The following is a 17,840-nucleotide window of genomic DNA, read 5'->3' on the forward strand; positions in this document are numbered from 1 at the left end:
TTATTAGATGTTGAAATAGTTTCCATCTTAAAAGTGTTTTTTGGCAATGTCTTATTTGCTTCATTTAAATTATCAAGTATACTGCTATTCAACCTAGAAATTGTACTTTTTAAGGTTTATTTTTCCCAGGGAAAAGAATTATTTTTGATAAATTATATAATTATTAAGATAAGATGATTTCGACGAGAAAAATTTGGCTATAAATGTAACAGCACACATTTGCATCCCCGAGTTTAGGCAAGCTACATCATAGACATAATAATTAGATCGAAGGAACATGGCTACCCGGACCACCGAAGATTGTAGACAGCTATGAACGTTTGCAGATGCCCTTTCGTCATTATTTTCTTTGTATCTTTCAGTCATCAATGCAGGACATTCTAATCAGCCACCAATTCTTTCGTGCTGTTGTTGGAATAATTTAGACTCTGAACAATTGTCCTTAAAATCATTTTAGTTTTTTTATTTTGGTCATAACTTAGCTGTGCATCACTTTTACAGTTAACAAGTGTGGAAGTATAAACATCATACCCTTAGCAATGTCAACATCATGTTAAAGGAACGCCGACATTCACACTCAGAGAACAGATCACATTTGATACCTGTATAATACAAATGAAATTAAAGGAACGCCGACATTCACACTCAGAGAACGGATCACATTTGATACCTTTATAATACATCTCATTTGGCAAAATAATTGATATACGTAACCTTGACTTTGGAATTTTTGGGCAAAGAAAATACGATAGCTATGATGACAAGAATTATAATGACAAAAATAATACTATTTGAATTGAGGCTTCTGTAATTCATAATATTTGAAAGAAAGACTTCGGCATAAATTACATATAGACATATATTTGTTTACGCGTTTCGAATCAACTAGTGTGATTCATCGTCACCACAAATGTATTCTACATATGATTTACGCCGAAATTTTTCTTTCAAAGAATAACACTGTTTATAAGACATAATGCTGACATTAGAATTGTTTGGTGGACAAAATACGATAGGAATCAACTTGCCAAATAAGGACAACAATATTTTTGCCATCGTATCAAATTTATTTTAGCATCTATTGATGCCTATTTTGAGATTAACATCCGGCGTACGTGAAATATTGGCCCCTCAAAACTTACAACATCTAAAAGCAAACACAATTTTTACAACACAAATGCATCCGCATGAACAAAGTCCAGTTTCTGCATTAAACATGGTTGGTTTCTTTGCTGTGCCATTTCAGGGATGCTCGGATAACGTATTTGTGAAACGCAGCAGCTACCGTAGCTCCAATAAGAGGACCAACCCAGAAGATCCACTGAAATGTAACAATCAAAATTTAATTCCATAAAAACTGCAATACTGATAAATAGAAAACAACAAAAGGCAGACAATTATCTTCTTCTTACATGGTCGTCCCAGGATTTCTTATGGCCATAAATCACGGCTGCTCCAAAGCTTCTGGCAGGATTGATGCCCGTTCCAGTGACGGGAATGGTTGCCAAGTGTACCATGAATACAGCAAATCCAATTGAAAGCGGAAGCAAAGCCTGCGCCAATCAGTATATTAGCATCAAAATAATCAGTGTATTATACATAATAATAAAATTGCTTACTGCATACACATTCAAGAAATGGACAATGATAACGTACAGGCAAGGTTCACATGGAAATTCCTCACCAGAAATCGTTCACATGGAATTCCTCACCAGAAATCGTCCAGGGCGAGGTGCACATCCCATTTCCAAAAGAAATAGTCCGACTGGAAATTTCACCTCCAAGGAGAACATTACGATCTCTCTCATTTATAGAGACGGAATCTTAGGAAGGGCAGAGCACGGAACCTGTTAGCTCATACTGTGGTCAATACACTGGTGATTGTGCAAAGAGTACAAACTCAGATACCAAGCTGGTTATCACACAGGCTTATTAGGTTTTTATATCTTATTTTGAATGCAAATTTCAGAAATATGAAATTCCCACTTTTAGATTGCTTAAAGTTTTATATCTTTGGAATATTTTCAGGAATTTACAATACTATTCAATATTTAAAAGTATTGAACTTATTCAGCATACAAATTCCTGCTGATTCCTATGAGATTTAGAAATATTCTCCAAATTTACAATCAAAACAAGGGGAGCTGCGACGCAGCGAGTCCCTGCGTGAAGTAAAACAATGAACTGAGTTTTTAAGAAGCAAAATGCAGCTTCTGTATACAGCATCGTTGAAATCAAACTTGCACCAAGTGATGCTACTCCTCTGCCCAGAAATAGGTCTTCTTCAAGCCACATGATGAATACATGGCGGGTGTAAATCCTTGATCAATGTTATCAGTCCGAAACTCTTTTGCATTTTCAGCAGTCACACTAATATGAAACTACAAATTGATGTGAATTAATGTGCGAGCCGTTCCTCTTTCCCTTGTAGACAAGGAGTGCTATGATAGAAAATCTATAGGTGTCTCGGGCGGCAAAATGGCAAGTGCGAATTAAAGCACATGTAGAGATGCTTTCAAACCCCACGGCTACACTATGTGGAACCCAAAAAAGTGGAAAAAAGGTCCAATGAACGGAGAGAGACCAGGGAAAACGGTTAGTGTTTGTTCCAATCAAACGATAACCCTTGGATTAAACCAAATTGATCTCCACTATTGAACAACACTTGCACGACCATTCATGCCAACAATAAAACTCTAGAAAAATCCCTTTTATCCGACGTGAGTGATGTTTTTTAAGAACTCAAGCGAGAAACAGACTAGGAACCAAATCAAAGGTGTATGTGGCACGTTCGAATGACTCATTAAAACTCCACGCGTGAAGCCCTTTCAGAAGTAGCTCTCCACGCGTGAAGCCCTTTCAGAAGTAGCTCTCCACGCGTGAAGCCACTCTCCACCCGTCAAACGATGATGTTGATGGTGGTAAGTATTTCTCTAGCACTGGATTCACTGATATTGCCTCAGGCGTGGGAAACGGCGAGGCAGATTCCACTGGTGTGGTCGGTGGACTTGGAGGGAGAGAAGAGACGCTCAACAACAAGGAAACGATGGGAACTTTTCATTCATTTTCTTATGAAAGCAATAGTGAGCAGAAGACCTTTGTTCTCGGTTTACCCGACTCGACGTCCACCGTGACTGCTGAAAATGCAAAAGAGTTTCGGACTGATAACATTGATCAAGGATTTACAGTGGCGATCTTGTGTCTGACGATTTAGTTGCTACTGGAAGACCTATTTCTGGGCAGAGAAGTAGAGGTATTAGGGAGTCATTAGATATCAGACAAAGTCCTCCTGTTTTTGAATCGAATGCAGTAAGAAGGGTAAGGGTGGATTCGGTGAGCAGAGAGAAGGACAGAGTAAAAACGAGTTCCTTTGTTGAAGGCATCAAAGGAAGAAATGCGGCTGCGGCCACTGTCTTCTGAGGGCGCCGCAGACTCATATAAAGGACTGCATTTTGTTCGCCGAATTCGAATCTGGGGCTGTTCCAGTTCCTGCTCCCGAACGAAGGTGCAGGCGAAGGCGATGGCGATGACGCTGGGGGTGTGTGAAACCTTGATCTGCTGTTCTTGGAAGAATCCATGGAATTCTTTGTCGCGGGTAGTAAATTCACTTTGTTTTTTGTTTCTCGCTCTGTTTGTTTTCTAAGTAAACACCAGAATTAGCTGCAATGCATTTCCTGTCAGAATAAACACATCCAATTAAAAATAGGCTTCAGAACCCTGTAGATTAGATGCAGGAGTCGCAAGCAAGAATGTAGAGAATTATTTTGAACCCCATGTTTTGTACCTACCAGAAACCCAGAACTATGTGAATTGTAGCAATAATAATATTGCCGCAGTCATTCGATGAAAGGAAACAAAACAACTTGAACCATAACATGTAGGGGCATCATTACCTAAATCATTCGCTCATTACCTAAATCATTCGCTGAGATCCTGGGCGCTAATGACAAACCTGGCATTGGAGTTAAGAAAATAGATTAGAAATCGGTGAAAAGAGACCCTAAATTTCGTACACAAACCATTACAGACCTCACCCAGTAATTCCCTGCTTCCTGCAATAAATTCATTTCGGTCAGTATGTTAACTGTCAGCTGCCGTTTTCAAATTAGGGTTCTCAATTACCGTCTGTATTGGGTATGTGGTGCATTTCCTCAAAAATTTCATAAATTGCAAGAAATATAAAGGAATTTTTCAACAACAAAAGTGAAAAACAATTTCTTAATTTACAGTTTGTACTCAAAAGTATTCATACCTATCTGTGCAGGTTGAATAAGACTCGGATCATGCAGAACAGACACTGTTTTCGAAGGAACGTTTCGATGCCAAACAAGACACTGATCATGACAGTAGCAAATACAGCATGGATGGAGCCCAACGGCCTCATAGATTTGTTGCTGTGGTGGAGCTATGCCGCCTGAGCACTGGTCATGCTACATTTACCTGAACCTGAAACATCTGCAAGAGGATGCATGGACGCAAGGCATTATAACAAAGAAAGAAAGCTCAGACGACTGATGGAGTCTCCGACGAACATGAGCCTCTTTCCTCTCAGCCTCTCCAGCAGGTCCGTAGCGTTCAACCTTCAAGGCTAGACAATTGCTAAGTTAGATGGTTAGGCAACTTGGTCTCAGATTCCATTACAGTATAAGCATATATTCAAAATAGATGAGGATGCATTTGGTTAAGAAGACGATACCTTGTTCACAGAACGAAAGCAGACGACGCACAAAAGAGCAGGTGGAAGACGACGCACAAAAGAGCAGGTGGAAGACGATTATAAAGCAGAGCACAGCTGCGCTGCATCATCCACCTGTAACACATGCAAACACACTTGTAGTAATTACCTGCGATTGATAATGAACTTATGCTAATGAACTTATCATAGGTTGCTTGTAACTATCTGCCCATCCCAACATTTAATGTTTCAAAACTAATGTTAACATTAAAACAAGCCCTTTTACGGTTAGCCAAAATGCAGCAGCCTTAAAACCAATATAACCCATGGTCAGGCCTCTTCCGCCTCGGGAAGAGGCCAAATAAGATGAGAAAGTTTAACCCCGAATGCGACTTTGGTTATGTGCACATAAAACCTCACACGACTTTAGTATAACCGCCGTATAACAGATGGAGAAAGCATTGAACTAATGCTAAGTCAGCGTTGAACGATTACAATAGTCCCTGCCGGATGCCAGATGGCAGGGACTAATAAGAATAACCACTTTTTGATTCCCTACTTTTAAATAAAATAAGCTTTTATATTTTTCAATTTGCCCTATTTGAAAAAAACAAGTTAACTTTTACAAACAGATATTTTTTTCTCAACATCTTGTCCACATCCAGCAAAACATGTCGAAATGATGATTCAAATTGCCGCAAGGAAGGTTTTTATATCTTTTCATAGTACCCAACTGTGAATGAAACTAAAGTTAAAGTTGAAGAAAACTGATTTTCTTCTCAATATTTTCTTCAAACTCCAGTTAAAATAAATCAAATTGGCATGATTCAAAATGCGTAATGGAGTTACTCAGATGCAGATGTAATCTAAAAAATCATACACAACCTATCGTTATTATTCAAATTTTAACTTTTCATGGTAGCATTCCATCAATGGAAGGGGTTGTTTATTTTTTTTTATTATAGATTTCGAAAAAAATGTTAATATTTGGAAGGTTACAGATAAAAGCGAAGTGAAACCATTTTTTTTTTCAGAAAGAAAAAATCGAGATAGATTATATCAAGGAGATATAAAGTGAAAGATTCAGCTGGAAATGCAACTGAAATGGAAACTGATAGTAACTGAAACAGAAACAGATAGAGTTCTTGATGCGCCATAATAAGCCAAAAACAAAGCTGTAAGTGCAAGCTAGTGGATCCATCCACCTGTGTCATAAACGCTTCCAAACAAAACAGACCGTCATGGTGTGATAAGGAGAAATCGTATAGACAAAAATGAGAGCCAGATGCTGTAAAAGCAGCATGTTAATCTGAGCAAGGCAGGAGGCACGTGATGGAGGTCAGAATGGATTGCAAGGGCATCCTGGAGTTCTGGAAAATGCATGCATTACTTTTATCGATAAAATTTCAAAATATTTTTCGAATCTAAAATCAAATTAATTTCAAACCCTAACTACACATTTAGTTAGTTAGTCGACCGCTTTTCGATCTGATGTTACGAGATATTTCTATATAGAGATATAGAAATACGATGTTTCAGATCTGAAGAATCTATAATAAAACGTACAGGAACGTGAGCGTCGCGGGCGTTGCTCTTGATGTCGGTCGCATAGAAGACGGTATACACCAAGACGAAAGTGCCAACTATCTCTGCGGTGAGAGCTGTTTCATTGCCGTATCCCTTCGACACTGAATTCGCTCCTCCCCCGCCACTAGAATAGTAAGTTTTCTGCAACGCTTTCACCATCCCTGCCCCGCAGATTGCGCCCAAACACTGTGCCACCATGTACAAGACTGCTCGATTCAGAGTCACTTTCCGAGCAACAAACAGCCCGAACGTGACTGCGGGGTTTAGATGCCCACCTGCAACAACATTATATGGTTTTCTCAAATCAAATATCAACGAATTCAGGGAAGAAAAAAATCACTAATTACCACCTGAAATTCCAGCGGTGCAATACACGAGGACAAAGATCATTCCGCCGAAGGACCAGGCGATACCCAGGGTACCGACGCCTCCACACGGACTCTTATCGTTAGCATTGCCGATGACGGTGGCAACTGTCACATATAGAAACAAAAGCGTGGCCACGAACTCGGCTATGATGGCTCTGTAGAACGACCAGAGATAGAATTCGTTTGTGTCTAAAAGCGGAGCAGAAGGGGGCTCTTCATACTCCACCTTCCCCGATCGTGCTTCCTTCTCCATACTTCAAAAATGAAGACTACTGGCTTTCTCACAGTTCTCAACCAGTGGATGAGGAAATCATCAGAATGACCTATAACTCAGGCGCATAACATTAGTGAGGATATGACGCTAACTACTCAGCATATTTATAGGAATAAAGTCATTACATCAAACCTCACTGGGAAAGTATCAAAGTTCATTAAATTATTAATAGAAATTTAAATTACTAATATGACCTATAATTCAGGCACATAAGATTAGTGAGAATATGAAGCTATGAGCATATTTATAGGTATAAAGTTATACATCAAAGTCATTACTTCAATAGAAAAGCATCAAAATTTAAATTACTAATAAAAATTATATTTATAGACATAAAGTCATTACATTCAAGTCATTACTTCAATAAGAAAGCATCAAAGTTTATTAAATTTTTAATAGAAATTTAATTATAGACATAAAGTTATTACATCAAAGTTAGACTTATAATAAGAGTGATTAAATAGTATTTTTCACTGTAAAAATGAATTTGACATCATCAAAAACTTTTTGACATCTAAAATATTAAAATTTAACCAATATAACTTAGATTTCCAAAAAAATCACCATATTCTATCAAAATTATACCAGAATTTTCATTATTATCCTAATATTATGATGTTCTTTTCTCCATATAAAAATATATGTAAAATCATAATATAAAAATAAAATAATAAAAAATCTTAATTTGAATCTTAAAAATATTTACTAATTCTTTAATATAACGAATAATAAATCATATCCCTTCAAATCTAATAAAAAAATTAAAATAACTAGTGACAAAACATCTAATAAAAAAATTAACAAAAAATTATTAAAATGGTAATTTATGATTTGAAAATTGTGCTAATTCTTAAATATAGTAATTCAATCCATTCCATTCCCCACATAGCTACCCACCCACCATACATACATATATATAAAGAAATCAGCATACAAGAAATGTGACAGGTTATAAAAACTATCTAGAAATAATCTTAAAAATGATCGGGTTTATCCCAATTTCCTCCCCTAATTTAGTAATGATGTTTTTTAATTTAGTAGTGATGCAAGGTGTTTCTAATTCTTAAATTTAAAGTATTATTGCTATACTTAAAAGAAAAAAGATAAAACAATTTTTGTAGAATTATTATGATTAACATTATTTTATTTATGTTATATAGAATTATTTTAGAAAACTTATGGCTAGAAAGTTATGGAAAATGAGGCAAGGTTAAGTTAAATTTTTTAGTTATCATGCAATTATGGAATTATGAAATGTCTTGTTATGCCTAAAATCAATTTCAAGAAGTGTTACAATAATAAAACTAATGTGTTACATCTTTTTATTGATTCTAGAAAGATCTTGATATAGGGGTTGGGACTAAATTTTAGAATAGTTTAGAATAGCTCAAAGATCCTTTCAAGTTAAGAGTAAGATAAAAGTTAGATAGAAGTTTTCCTATGTTCCCTAAGCTAGTTTGGCATATAGATTGACAAGTTAGAGGATTCCTTGGAAGAAGCAGGTTGTGTCATCTCAACTATCACTAGTATAGTCATCACCTTTTTGTTTTACATTAATGATATTATTTTTATAGCAATGACTCACTATGATCCCACATGCAACTAAAAATCCTAAGGATTTATATTATAGTATAAGTATGACTATTACCACTCACAAAATGGTGGTTATGGTAATGAATTCCAAAATGATTCTTAAGCTAGTTTTGTGTATGATAATAATAATTTGAAGGTGACTTTATACAAATATATGTGAATCCATCTTCATAGCTAGCTTAACTAACTAGAACTATTGCATTAGGAAAATAATAAATGGAGGGTGGAATGTTTATTATGAAGTAGAAAAAAAATGTAAATCAAGAAACTTTTTGCTATGGGATAAGAAGAATGTCTTCTTTGATAATCAAATCACCCATGTCACCTTATATGCTTGTGAATATTGGGGTTACAAATTCTTTACAAAACCATGGGAAGAGACCAAGCAAATACAAAAGTGTTTTATAACTTATATTTTTAAAAGTAAAGGTAATGTATGATATTTTATCCTCTTCATAGAAGCAAGCATTTATCCCCATTGAGAACATGAGTAATAACAGGTAACTAATATTTCAAGTCTTAGTTAAACTATTAGGGAATAAATGAAAAGGTTAATGTGAAGAATAAAAATAATGTTATAAATAGTATTACATCTAAATTTTAAAAAAAATTGTGGTGTGATAAAGGATTAGAGGATAACAAAAAATTAAGATACCATGAAGAGGTGATCAACTCCAATATAAAGGATCTATCATATCTTTTTATTTCAAATACAGTAAAGAAAAAAATCAAGATTATTATAAGAGTAAATCGACATTATTATAAGAGTAACAAACTCTAGTGAGCTTCATATTGAAAGAGTGTTGATTTTTTTCTAAAAAGTGGGTGTGCTAAAGAATTTGCCATCTATGTAATACGAAGAAGGTGAAAAATAAATAAACATCTTAATTCAAAATGTTTTGTGCACCCATATTGAATCACAAAATTAAAAAATTCACTAACCTTCATAACCTATTAGCCCATCAAACTTTTAATGATTTAGGAATGTCTTTATTAACATGTTCAAACAAATTTTTAAAAGCAAATCAAATAATTATTACCCTTATTTATGATTAAAAAAATCAAACTTAATCTCAATAAACATTCATTTAATCATTATATATAATTTATATTTATTTTTTCCCTTTATAAAATTAAAATAGATTTAAACTACTATAAATATTATTTTTAATATAAAATAATAATAAAATCAATAATAAAAATTTAATAAATAAATACAAATTATATATATATATATATATAATAGATTTTTTTTAAATAAAATTATTGATAAATTTAAATTAATTAATTAGTTTTAATTTTTTTTAATAAAATTGCTGATAAATTTAAATTAATTAATTTATCAATCATCATCTAGATTTAACTATAAACCCAATAAATACTTCATGCTTTTCCCAGGAAAAGAACTATAATTTTATATAAACCCAATAAAATACTTCTTGCTTTTCCCAAGGAAAAAAACAAGAATTTTATCTACACCCAATAAATCTAACGTGTTAGAATAAAATCCAAGCAAGGAATTTACAGTAAATCGCGATGTTATTGCGTCGGACAAGGGTGACACTAGCGCGTAGGATCATCTTTGGTAAAGTCGGGTCATGAAACTTTGTCAGATGACCGTGGGTTTCCTCCAATTATTGCCCAACGATTTTTTTATCTCCCAATCTATGATGACCTCTAAAGAGCGCATTTTACGTTCATCCATTCCACAGATATGTTTCGCCGCATTACGAGTGGTTGAGAAAAAGTACATCAATTTCTAAGCTAAATGGCTCATTTCCATGATTAAGTTTTTTTTGGATTCTAATCATAGTTACCAAATTATATTGACTCAAAAAATAAAAACAAAAATTTATTAATTTTTTTCATTCTACTTAATTATCTATAAAGTTCGATTTGTTCTACCAGCTTGCTTATATTGTGTGACAACATTATGTAGCTAGCAACTTTTCTAGGGGTGGTTGTGTTCCACTACCAAAAAGAGCATTGCTCTCATCTTATCTTAGCTTATTACCCAACCCAATTAACCATACTTAAAAGATGTATCTATTTCACTGGTTGGATCTATTCTTATCTTAGCTTATTACCCAACCCAATTAACCATACTTAAAAGATGTATCTCTCACTGGTTGGATCTATAGGGCCACCTGCTCACTTGTCTATGTTTTTTCTCTTTTGGGGAACCTATTCCTTAGAAGTAAAGATGGTTTTTTTCTCTCTATAGGGCCACCTGCTCACTTGTCTATGGTTTTTTCTCTTTTGGGGAACCTATTCCTTAGAGGTAAAGATGGTTTTTTCTCCTCCTGGGAACGACTCTTTAGGGTAAAGATGGTTTTTTCTCACTCCTTAAGAGTAAAAATGATTTTTTCTCTTTGGGGGAATGACTCCTTAAGTTAAAAATGATTTCTTTCTCCTCTAAAAAACCAACTCCCTAGCGATAAAGAAAAACTCTAAGCCCTAAATTTGACCATTGATAAAAGTTAAAGACATAATAATTGATTTAGTAAAGTTATTAAAAAACAAACTTAATTTAATACCATTTTTTCTAAAAGAAAACTATATCCATATCCATTATAACTTAACCTTTGAAAGGGCAAACAAAATTAACCAGCATTATTTCCCCTCATTTATCAAGAAGAGCCTAAATTACAAGCAGATTGGATGAAAAAATTCAAGTATATTAAGATTCTTTTACATTGAACATTATAGAAATTCCAGTCATATTTAGAGAAAATCCTGCAAGGATTTTTCTAAATCCATGTTATAGTTGTTAAATTTCAAAATTTTAGGTGTTTTAGACATTTTTGATGGTGTTGAATCTATTTTCACCATCAAAAACATCATTCAAACACTGCCTCTACCAATTTTTTTTGAATTTTTTACCTAAATTCCAACTATTTTTTAACCATTCAATTCCTCCGACTCCTTTAAATACCCTTTGTATACCCTGTAAAAATGTGTCAAAAATCTTCGTTCGCAATATTTCGGAATCCCAGAAATACCGCCCGTCCATAGTCTCCTGCCAGAGGGTGTGATGACCCGTCCCATCGGATAGGTTTCAACTCAATGGCTATTGGTTCCGTGTTAATGGAACCCACACATCATATCAGCCATCTGCCCATTTCTGGAATAAATCTGGCGTAGGGTTCCGTAAACACGTGAACAGGCTAGGCGTGGATCAGGTGCTCTCCACACAACAGGTCGGGTACACTGACAACAACTACCCTTTAACACTCCGGCATCTTAATACCACTTTAGCATCCGTATGTGACTCCGAAATCAACAATTGACCCTCCAGGCATCTGTCTCAGATTTTTTAAAAAGATGCGTCCATTTCTGAACGTATCAGATTTTGACTGTGCACCCGACTGCTTGCTATTTTTTAGCAAGAGCTAACGGGCATACTATAGGGCATACATGCACCTTCACCTTTGTTAGTTAATAGGTATATTATAAGGCATACATACGCTCTTGTTAACTATTTAAAAAAATAAGCTCCGCGCCTATTAAATAACTCACCAGGCGCATGTAGCCAGTAATGCCCTCTAGTATGCCCATTAGTTCTTGCCCCTTGCTATTGGTCTTCTTTCACAAGTACAAAAAGCATTTATAACATACGTGCACATCCTTGTTGAAGAGATTAACATGGTTTCGCAACGGGGGTGTATATTGAGATTGTTTTGCATTCAGACAAGCGATAGAAGCAACATCAAGTGAAGAATACTTGTTCAAAGAATTAAAAAGTGGATTATGATCAGCAATTTTGAAAATTCACGAGCACACCATTGTTTCAAGATATTAGCTAGCTTGTAATTTTTTTATTAAATGAGATTTTGGATTAAAATGTTAGGATTTTAGGAATGGTCGAGATTTTGGATAAAGAGGTTGGTATTTTAAATGCATTTGGAAATTTTTGATAGTAATGTTAAAATGAGTGGTTTTTTTTAGATTTTTCTGGTTTAATTTTTTAAGCAGAGATTCATTGAAATCTTAAGTTTAATGAGTAATCTCTACACAATAGAAGTGTTTTAGGGTTTCTCACCGTGTGGAATCCATATATATAGTCAAAAAACTAGTTTAAATAACATAAATCAAGATTTGACCATAAAAATTTCAGCGGGATTCTGACAAAGACTCCAAAAAATAACACTAAAGACGAGTCCAGATTAAAATTTTTGTAAATCATTAATTAAATGAAAAAATTGTCATGATTTAAAGTTTTAGGTTAAGATCTGATTTTTTAATAAAATATTTGTGTTTTTAAATTTATATGTGATTTTAAAAATATTAGGATTTTAAATTTTATATCGATTATCAATATTTTTAATTAAAAATTCAACATTTTGATGATGAAATCCATTTTTAAATTCGTAAAAAAAAAAATTAAAAAAAAAAAAAAAAAAAAAAAAAAAAAAAAATCTTTATAATAATTTAATTTATTTATTAACTCATTTTTTAATACGTAAATCTTTGATGGTAAGATTTTTCAGCACGAAAAAAAGCTATAGGATTGTATTATATTCATCCAACAAATATGTACAGCAATATTGATATGGAAACCATCTAATATGGAAAATGTAATGTGGTTCAAAACTACATTGAGAGAAAGGATATAATGAGCCTTATCAAATCTTTGATGGTAAGATTAAAATTCCGGTAAATCATTGATTAAATGAAAAGATTGTCATAATTTAAGGTTTTAGACTAAGGTGTAATTTTTTTAATAAAAGATTTCAGATTTTAGTGCTTTTAGCTCTGTTGACACCTAATCCGAAACGGATGGGTGAACTGGACAGTCATTTAGAAGATGAACTGATCCGTTTTATTTTTGTATATAAACATGAGTTAGTTAATGAATAACATTATCAGTTCTTTTCTCCCGCTCATCCTGGAGTTACCCTGGCCTGACATGGTATCAGAGCACAGGTCCCAGAAATAGTTGTAACTCCTACCTCTGCCAGGTTTCTACTGCCTCATGAAACCTCTGTCCTGAGAGACTGCGCATCTGTTTTCTCTGCGCATCTGTGCCTCTGCCCTTGAACGTTAGTGCATTGATTAACTTCTGCGATTGTCCTCTGTCCTCTGCCTCTCCCTGGTCTTGTGCGTTTTCAGTATGACTTCGGTCCTATGACAGATTAAACAAATCTTCCAAATGGCTATAGGATAGTGTGAAGCGAGTTTCAGTGGAGACATCCAATTTCAGAGTGTATTGCTGCGATGGGTTTATTACTCTACCCCCATCTCATTTGAAATATGATTGTGTATTGCTGCGTTGAAATATGACTGTGGTTTATTACTGCGTATGGTAGAACAGTGTATTGTTGCGTTGAAATATGACTGTGGTTTATTACTGCGTATGGTAGAACAGTGTATTGCTGCGTTGGGTTTATTACTCTACCCCCATCTCACCTGAAATATGACTGTGTATTGCTGCGTTTTTATTGTATCGCTCAGTTTTTAAGAAGAGACCTCAGTTTTATTATTCGCTCAGTGGTATCACTCAGAGCTCTGATACCAAACTGTGGTATCGCTCAGTTTTTAAGAAGAGACCTCAGTTTTATTATTCGCTCAGTTTTTATTGTAAGAACTGTGGTATCGTTTTTTATTGTAAGAACTGTGGTATCGCTTTTTATTGTAAGATCTGTGGTATCACTGCGTTTTTATTGTAAGAACTGTGGTATCGCTCAGTTTTTAAGAAGAGACCTCAGTTTTATTATTCGCTCGGTTTTATTGTAAGAACTGCTCCTATTGTTGCACGCTCTAACCGCTGCGCCTCTATCCGGTGTAGTAATAAGGAGCCTCAAATTATGGTTTCTGATTATGGTTTGAGATTATTGTAAGTCAAAGTGATATTATTGCAACAGCAAATGGGAATGAAGTTCCAGATTTTTATTATTTGGAATGTTTGAAGTCAAAGTGATGTTATTGCAGCAGTAAATGAAGTTCGATTTTTTCATAAGTCAGCATTATGATATTTAGGGACAAGAAAGAGGATTGCTTGAGATTTTATAAGGCAGAATGATGAAATTTCTGGTTTGTGATTCATATCACGATATCATTTCACCGACAAATAACAACTGTACATTTTGGTTTTACCTCCACTTACCTAGAAGTCTTTTATCAACAGAAGTTTTTTTTTAGCAGAGATATTTTTTTTTACAGAATGCATTCAATCATTTCTATGGTAGGAATAGTTCTCACTAGCAAGGAGAACTATTCAGAATGGTCTCGGATGGTAAAACACACCCTCATCTACAATGAGTTGTGGAAAGGAGTGTGTGTCGGAGAAGAAGACAAAGACCCTGTGCAGCCTACATCAGATAAAGAACTTGCCATTTGGGAAAACAAGAACAGCAAAGCCTATGCATTGATCGCAACATCTGTAAATGAAGAAGTAAGTCGTCATATTTCATCCTATTCCACTGCCTTTGAAGCTTTACAAAAGCTGAAAGAACTCTATGATACACATTCTGCACTTGAAGTTGTTCAGCTCATGATTAAACTCTTCACTCTTGAACTGAAAAATAATGATCATCTTGCTCTTGCATCTGAAATAAAGTCTATAATGCATGATATTAAATCCACTAAGGTTGAGCTGGATATCTCTCTTATTGCCTTTCTCAAAGCACTCTATACTACCTACTCCAATTATCTTGAGTCTTTACAAGCAAATGGAAATCTTAAAGATATAACCTTTGACTCTCTTGTGAAAAAGTTTGTTGAAAGAGAGAAAGCCTTTGGAAAGAAAACAGTCCCTGAATCTTCTGAAGAGACTGTTTGCCTTGCTCATAAAGAAAAGCATCCTGCTCAAGATTCTACAAGAGGAAGAGGTGGACGAAGAGGAAGAGGAAGATACTTCAGAGGCAGGGGGGCAGACATCCTCAAGCAGAAAAGGCAGATCTGCATTGCATTCGCTGCAAACGAAATGGATCACATGAAGCTTCGACATGCAAGCTACCATGGGACAAGATTGAGCAGAGAAGAAATCAGCACAAAGGTAAAACTGATGACACAGACAAAGGTAAAGCACCTGAATCCGCTCACTATATTGAGGCACAATGTAACATTGGAGTAAATGAAGATTTGTTTAATGCTTCACTTGCTTCTTCGAAAAATGATTGGTTGCTTGATTCAGGAGCAACCTGTCATATGACTCATAGGAAAGATTTCTTTGAAGATTTCACTGACAATGTTGATGGAGCAGTATACTTTGCAGATCAGTCAAAAATCAAGCCATCAGGGCTTGGCACAATCAGGCTTAAACTGCCTGGTCTTCCAGACTTTCTTCTGGATCATGTTCTATATCTCCCACAGCTCAAGAGAAACTTGTTGTCCCTGGTCCACATCCGCCAGCAAGGTCACTCCATTCACATGTTTGATGGCAAGCTTGAGGTAAGAAAGGCATCTGACCACTCACTTGTCATGAGGGGTATAGAAGAAGAAAGACTTCTTAAACTGCAAGGAACCTCTGCTCATGCACAACATTTCTCATATATTTCTCATCATGAAGAAGGTGCACTTCCATCAAGTTTATTATGGCATGCTAGATTTGGACATTTAAACTATGATAGTCTCCGCTTGTTGAAGAAAAATGGTGTTGCTAGTTTGCCTACAATTCCTAGAAAACATAAGCAATGTGATGCTTGCATTCTAGGAAAGCATAGCAAACAGTCTTTTCATGATTCACATTCAAGAGCACATAGGAAGCTTGAACTCATTCATTCAGATTTATGTGGTCCAATGCCTGTTTCTTCTGCAAATGGAAATAAATATATCATGACATTTATTGATGATTACACCAGAATGTGTTGGGTTTATTTTTTGAAGAACAAATCTGATGCTTTTCAAACATTCAAGAATTTTCATAAATGGATTGAAAATGATGCACAATCTCATATTGGGTCTATTCGCACTGATAATGGAAAAGAATATACATCAAATGAATTTGAACACTATCTTCGCCAACATGGGATTAAACATCAAACAACTGTGCCTTATAATCCTCAACAGAATGGTGTAGCTGAAAGAATGAACAGAACAATTTTGAATATGGTACGATCCATGCTTTTCTTCAAAAATGTAAAGACAATGTTTTGGGCTGATGCTGTTCTATGTGCTACATATATAAAGAATAGATGTCCATCTAGTGCTATAAGAAACAAGACTCCTTATGAATTGTGGTATGGACATGTTCCTTCGGGTAAAACATCTCAGGATTTTTGGTTCCACCTGTTATGCTTTAATACCAAAGGTACATAGAAACAAACTTGGTGCTAGAAGTCGTAAGTGTATCTTCCTGGGGTATTCAAACACATCTAAAGCATACCGCCTCTATGATGAAGTAAATAAAAAGTTTGTTTTATCTAGAGATGTCATTTTTCTTGAATCATCCAAATCTGACAGTGTTGTTGAGCGGCAACTTGATCGCTTGGATAGATTCACAAAACCGAAATCATTCCAAGAGTTTGATAATCAGATTCCACATCTTGAAGGGGGGATTCCTATACTAGATCAACATGTGGAATCTCCTTCTTAAGAACAATCTCCCCTGCATGACACTCCAACAACGGATGATGGTTTAAGTGATGTAATTGATAGAATTGGGAGACTTAATCTTGATTCAGTCCCAACTCAATCAACAAAACAGCCTGGACCATCTCAGAAAGGTCCCCCAAAGTGGCTGACAAAGACACTTGAAAGTGTTCATCCTGATGAAATTGGAAAAATAGGAACCAGAAATACAAACCGACAAGATGGAGGTGATGTAGATAACTCTAATTCACCTGTTGATATGGATGTTACTTATGATTGTGAATTGAACTTGTCTACAGATTTTGAACCAACTTCCTTCAAAGAAGTTGCTTCTCATGATGAATGGAAAGAAGCGATGCAGAAGGAGTATGATGCCCTCATAAAGAATGGCACTTGGAAGTTGGTTGATCCTCCATTTGGAACCAAACCAATTGGCTGCAAGTGGGTCTACAAGAACAAGTACAAAGCTGATGGCTCACTTGACAAGCACAAAGCTAGGCTTGTGGCAAAAGGTTTTGCACAGAAGGAAGGGGTCGATTATGAGGAAACTTTTTCTCCCACAGCAAAATGGGCCACCATCCGGACACTCTTTGCACTAGCTGCTCAGAACGGTTGGAAAGTCCATCAAATGGATGTAAAAACTGAATTCTTGAATGGAGACCTAAAAGAGAATGTTTTTATGTCCCAGCCTGAAGGATTTGTTGTGAAAGGACATGAACACAAAGTATGCAAACTTGTGAAGTCCTTGTATGGCCTCAAACAAGCACCACGAGCCTGGTATGAAAAACTAACTGAGCATCTTCTGAAACTC

The 17,840-nt window shown here is 35.2% G+C and overlaps 1 protein-coding gene and 1 long non-coding RNA gene across 2 annotated transcripts; both read right to left on the reverse strand.

The window, feature by feature from the left end:
* Positions 1-961: 961 nt before the first annotated feature.
* On the reverse strand, positions 962-6,978 carry LOC149197814 (putative aquaporin PIP2-8). The gene is made up of 4 exons (XM_089405976.1): positions 6,613-6,978; positions 6,242-6,537; positions 1,413-1,553; positions 962-1,321 (listed from the first exon to the last, which is right to left on the reverse strand). The coding sequence occupies exons 1-4, from the start codon at positions 6,881-6,883 to the stop codon at positions 1,211-1,213; spliced, it is 819 nt and encodes a 272-aa protein (XP_089262102.1). The 5' UTR covers positions 6,884-6,978; the 3' UTR covers positions 962-1,210.
* LOC149197815 (uncharacterized) lies at positions 3,740-5,036 on the reverse strand. The gene is made up of 3 exons (XR_016254233.1): positions 4,697-5,036; positions 4,253-4,580; positions 3,740-3,952 (listed from the first exon to the last, which is right to left on the reverse strand). It is a non-coding gene; the product is annotated as an uncharacterized LOC149197815 (long non-coding RNA).
* Positions 6,979-17,840: the final 10,862 nt, after the last annotated feature.

This window comes from Pinus tabuliformis, chromosome 2_2 (genome assembly GCF_031772625.1).
Source record: "Pinus tabuliformis cultivar Carrire ecotype Pingquan chromosome 2_2, CPIR1, whole genome shotgun sequence".
In the NCBI taxonomy this organism is placed as follows: Eukaryota; Viridiplantae; Streptophyta; class Pinopsida; order Pinales; family Pinaceae; genus Pinus; species Pinus tabuliformis.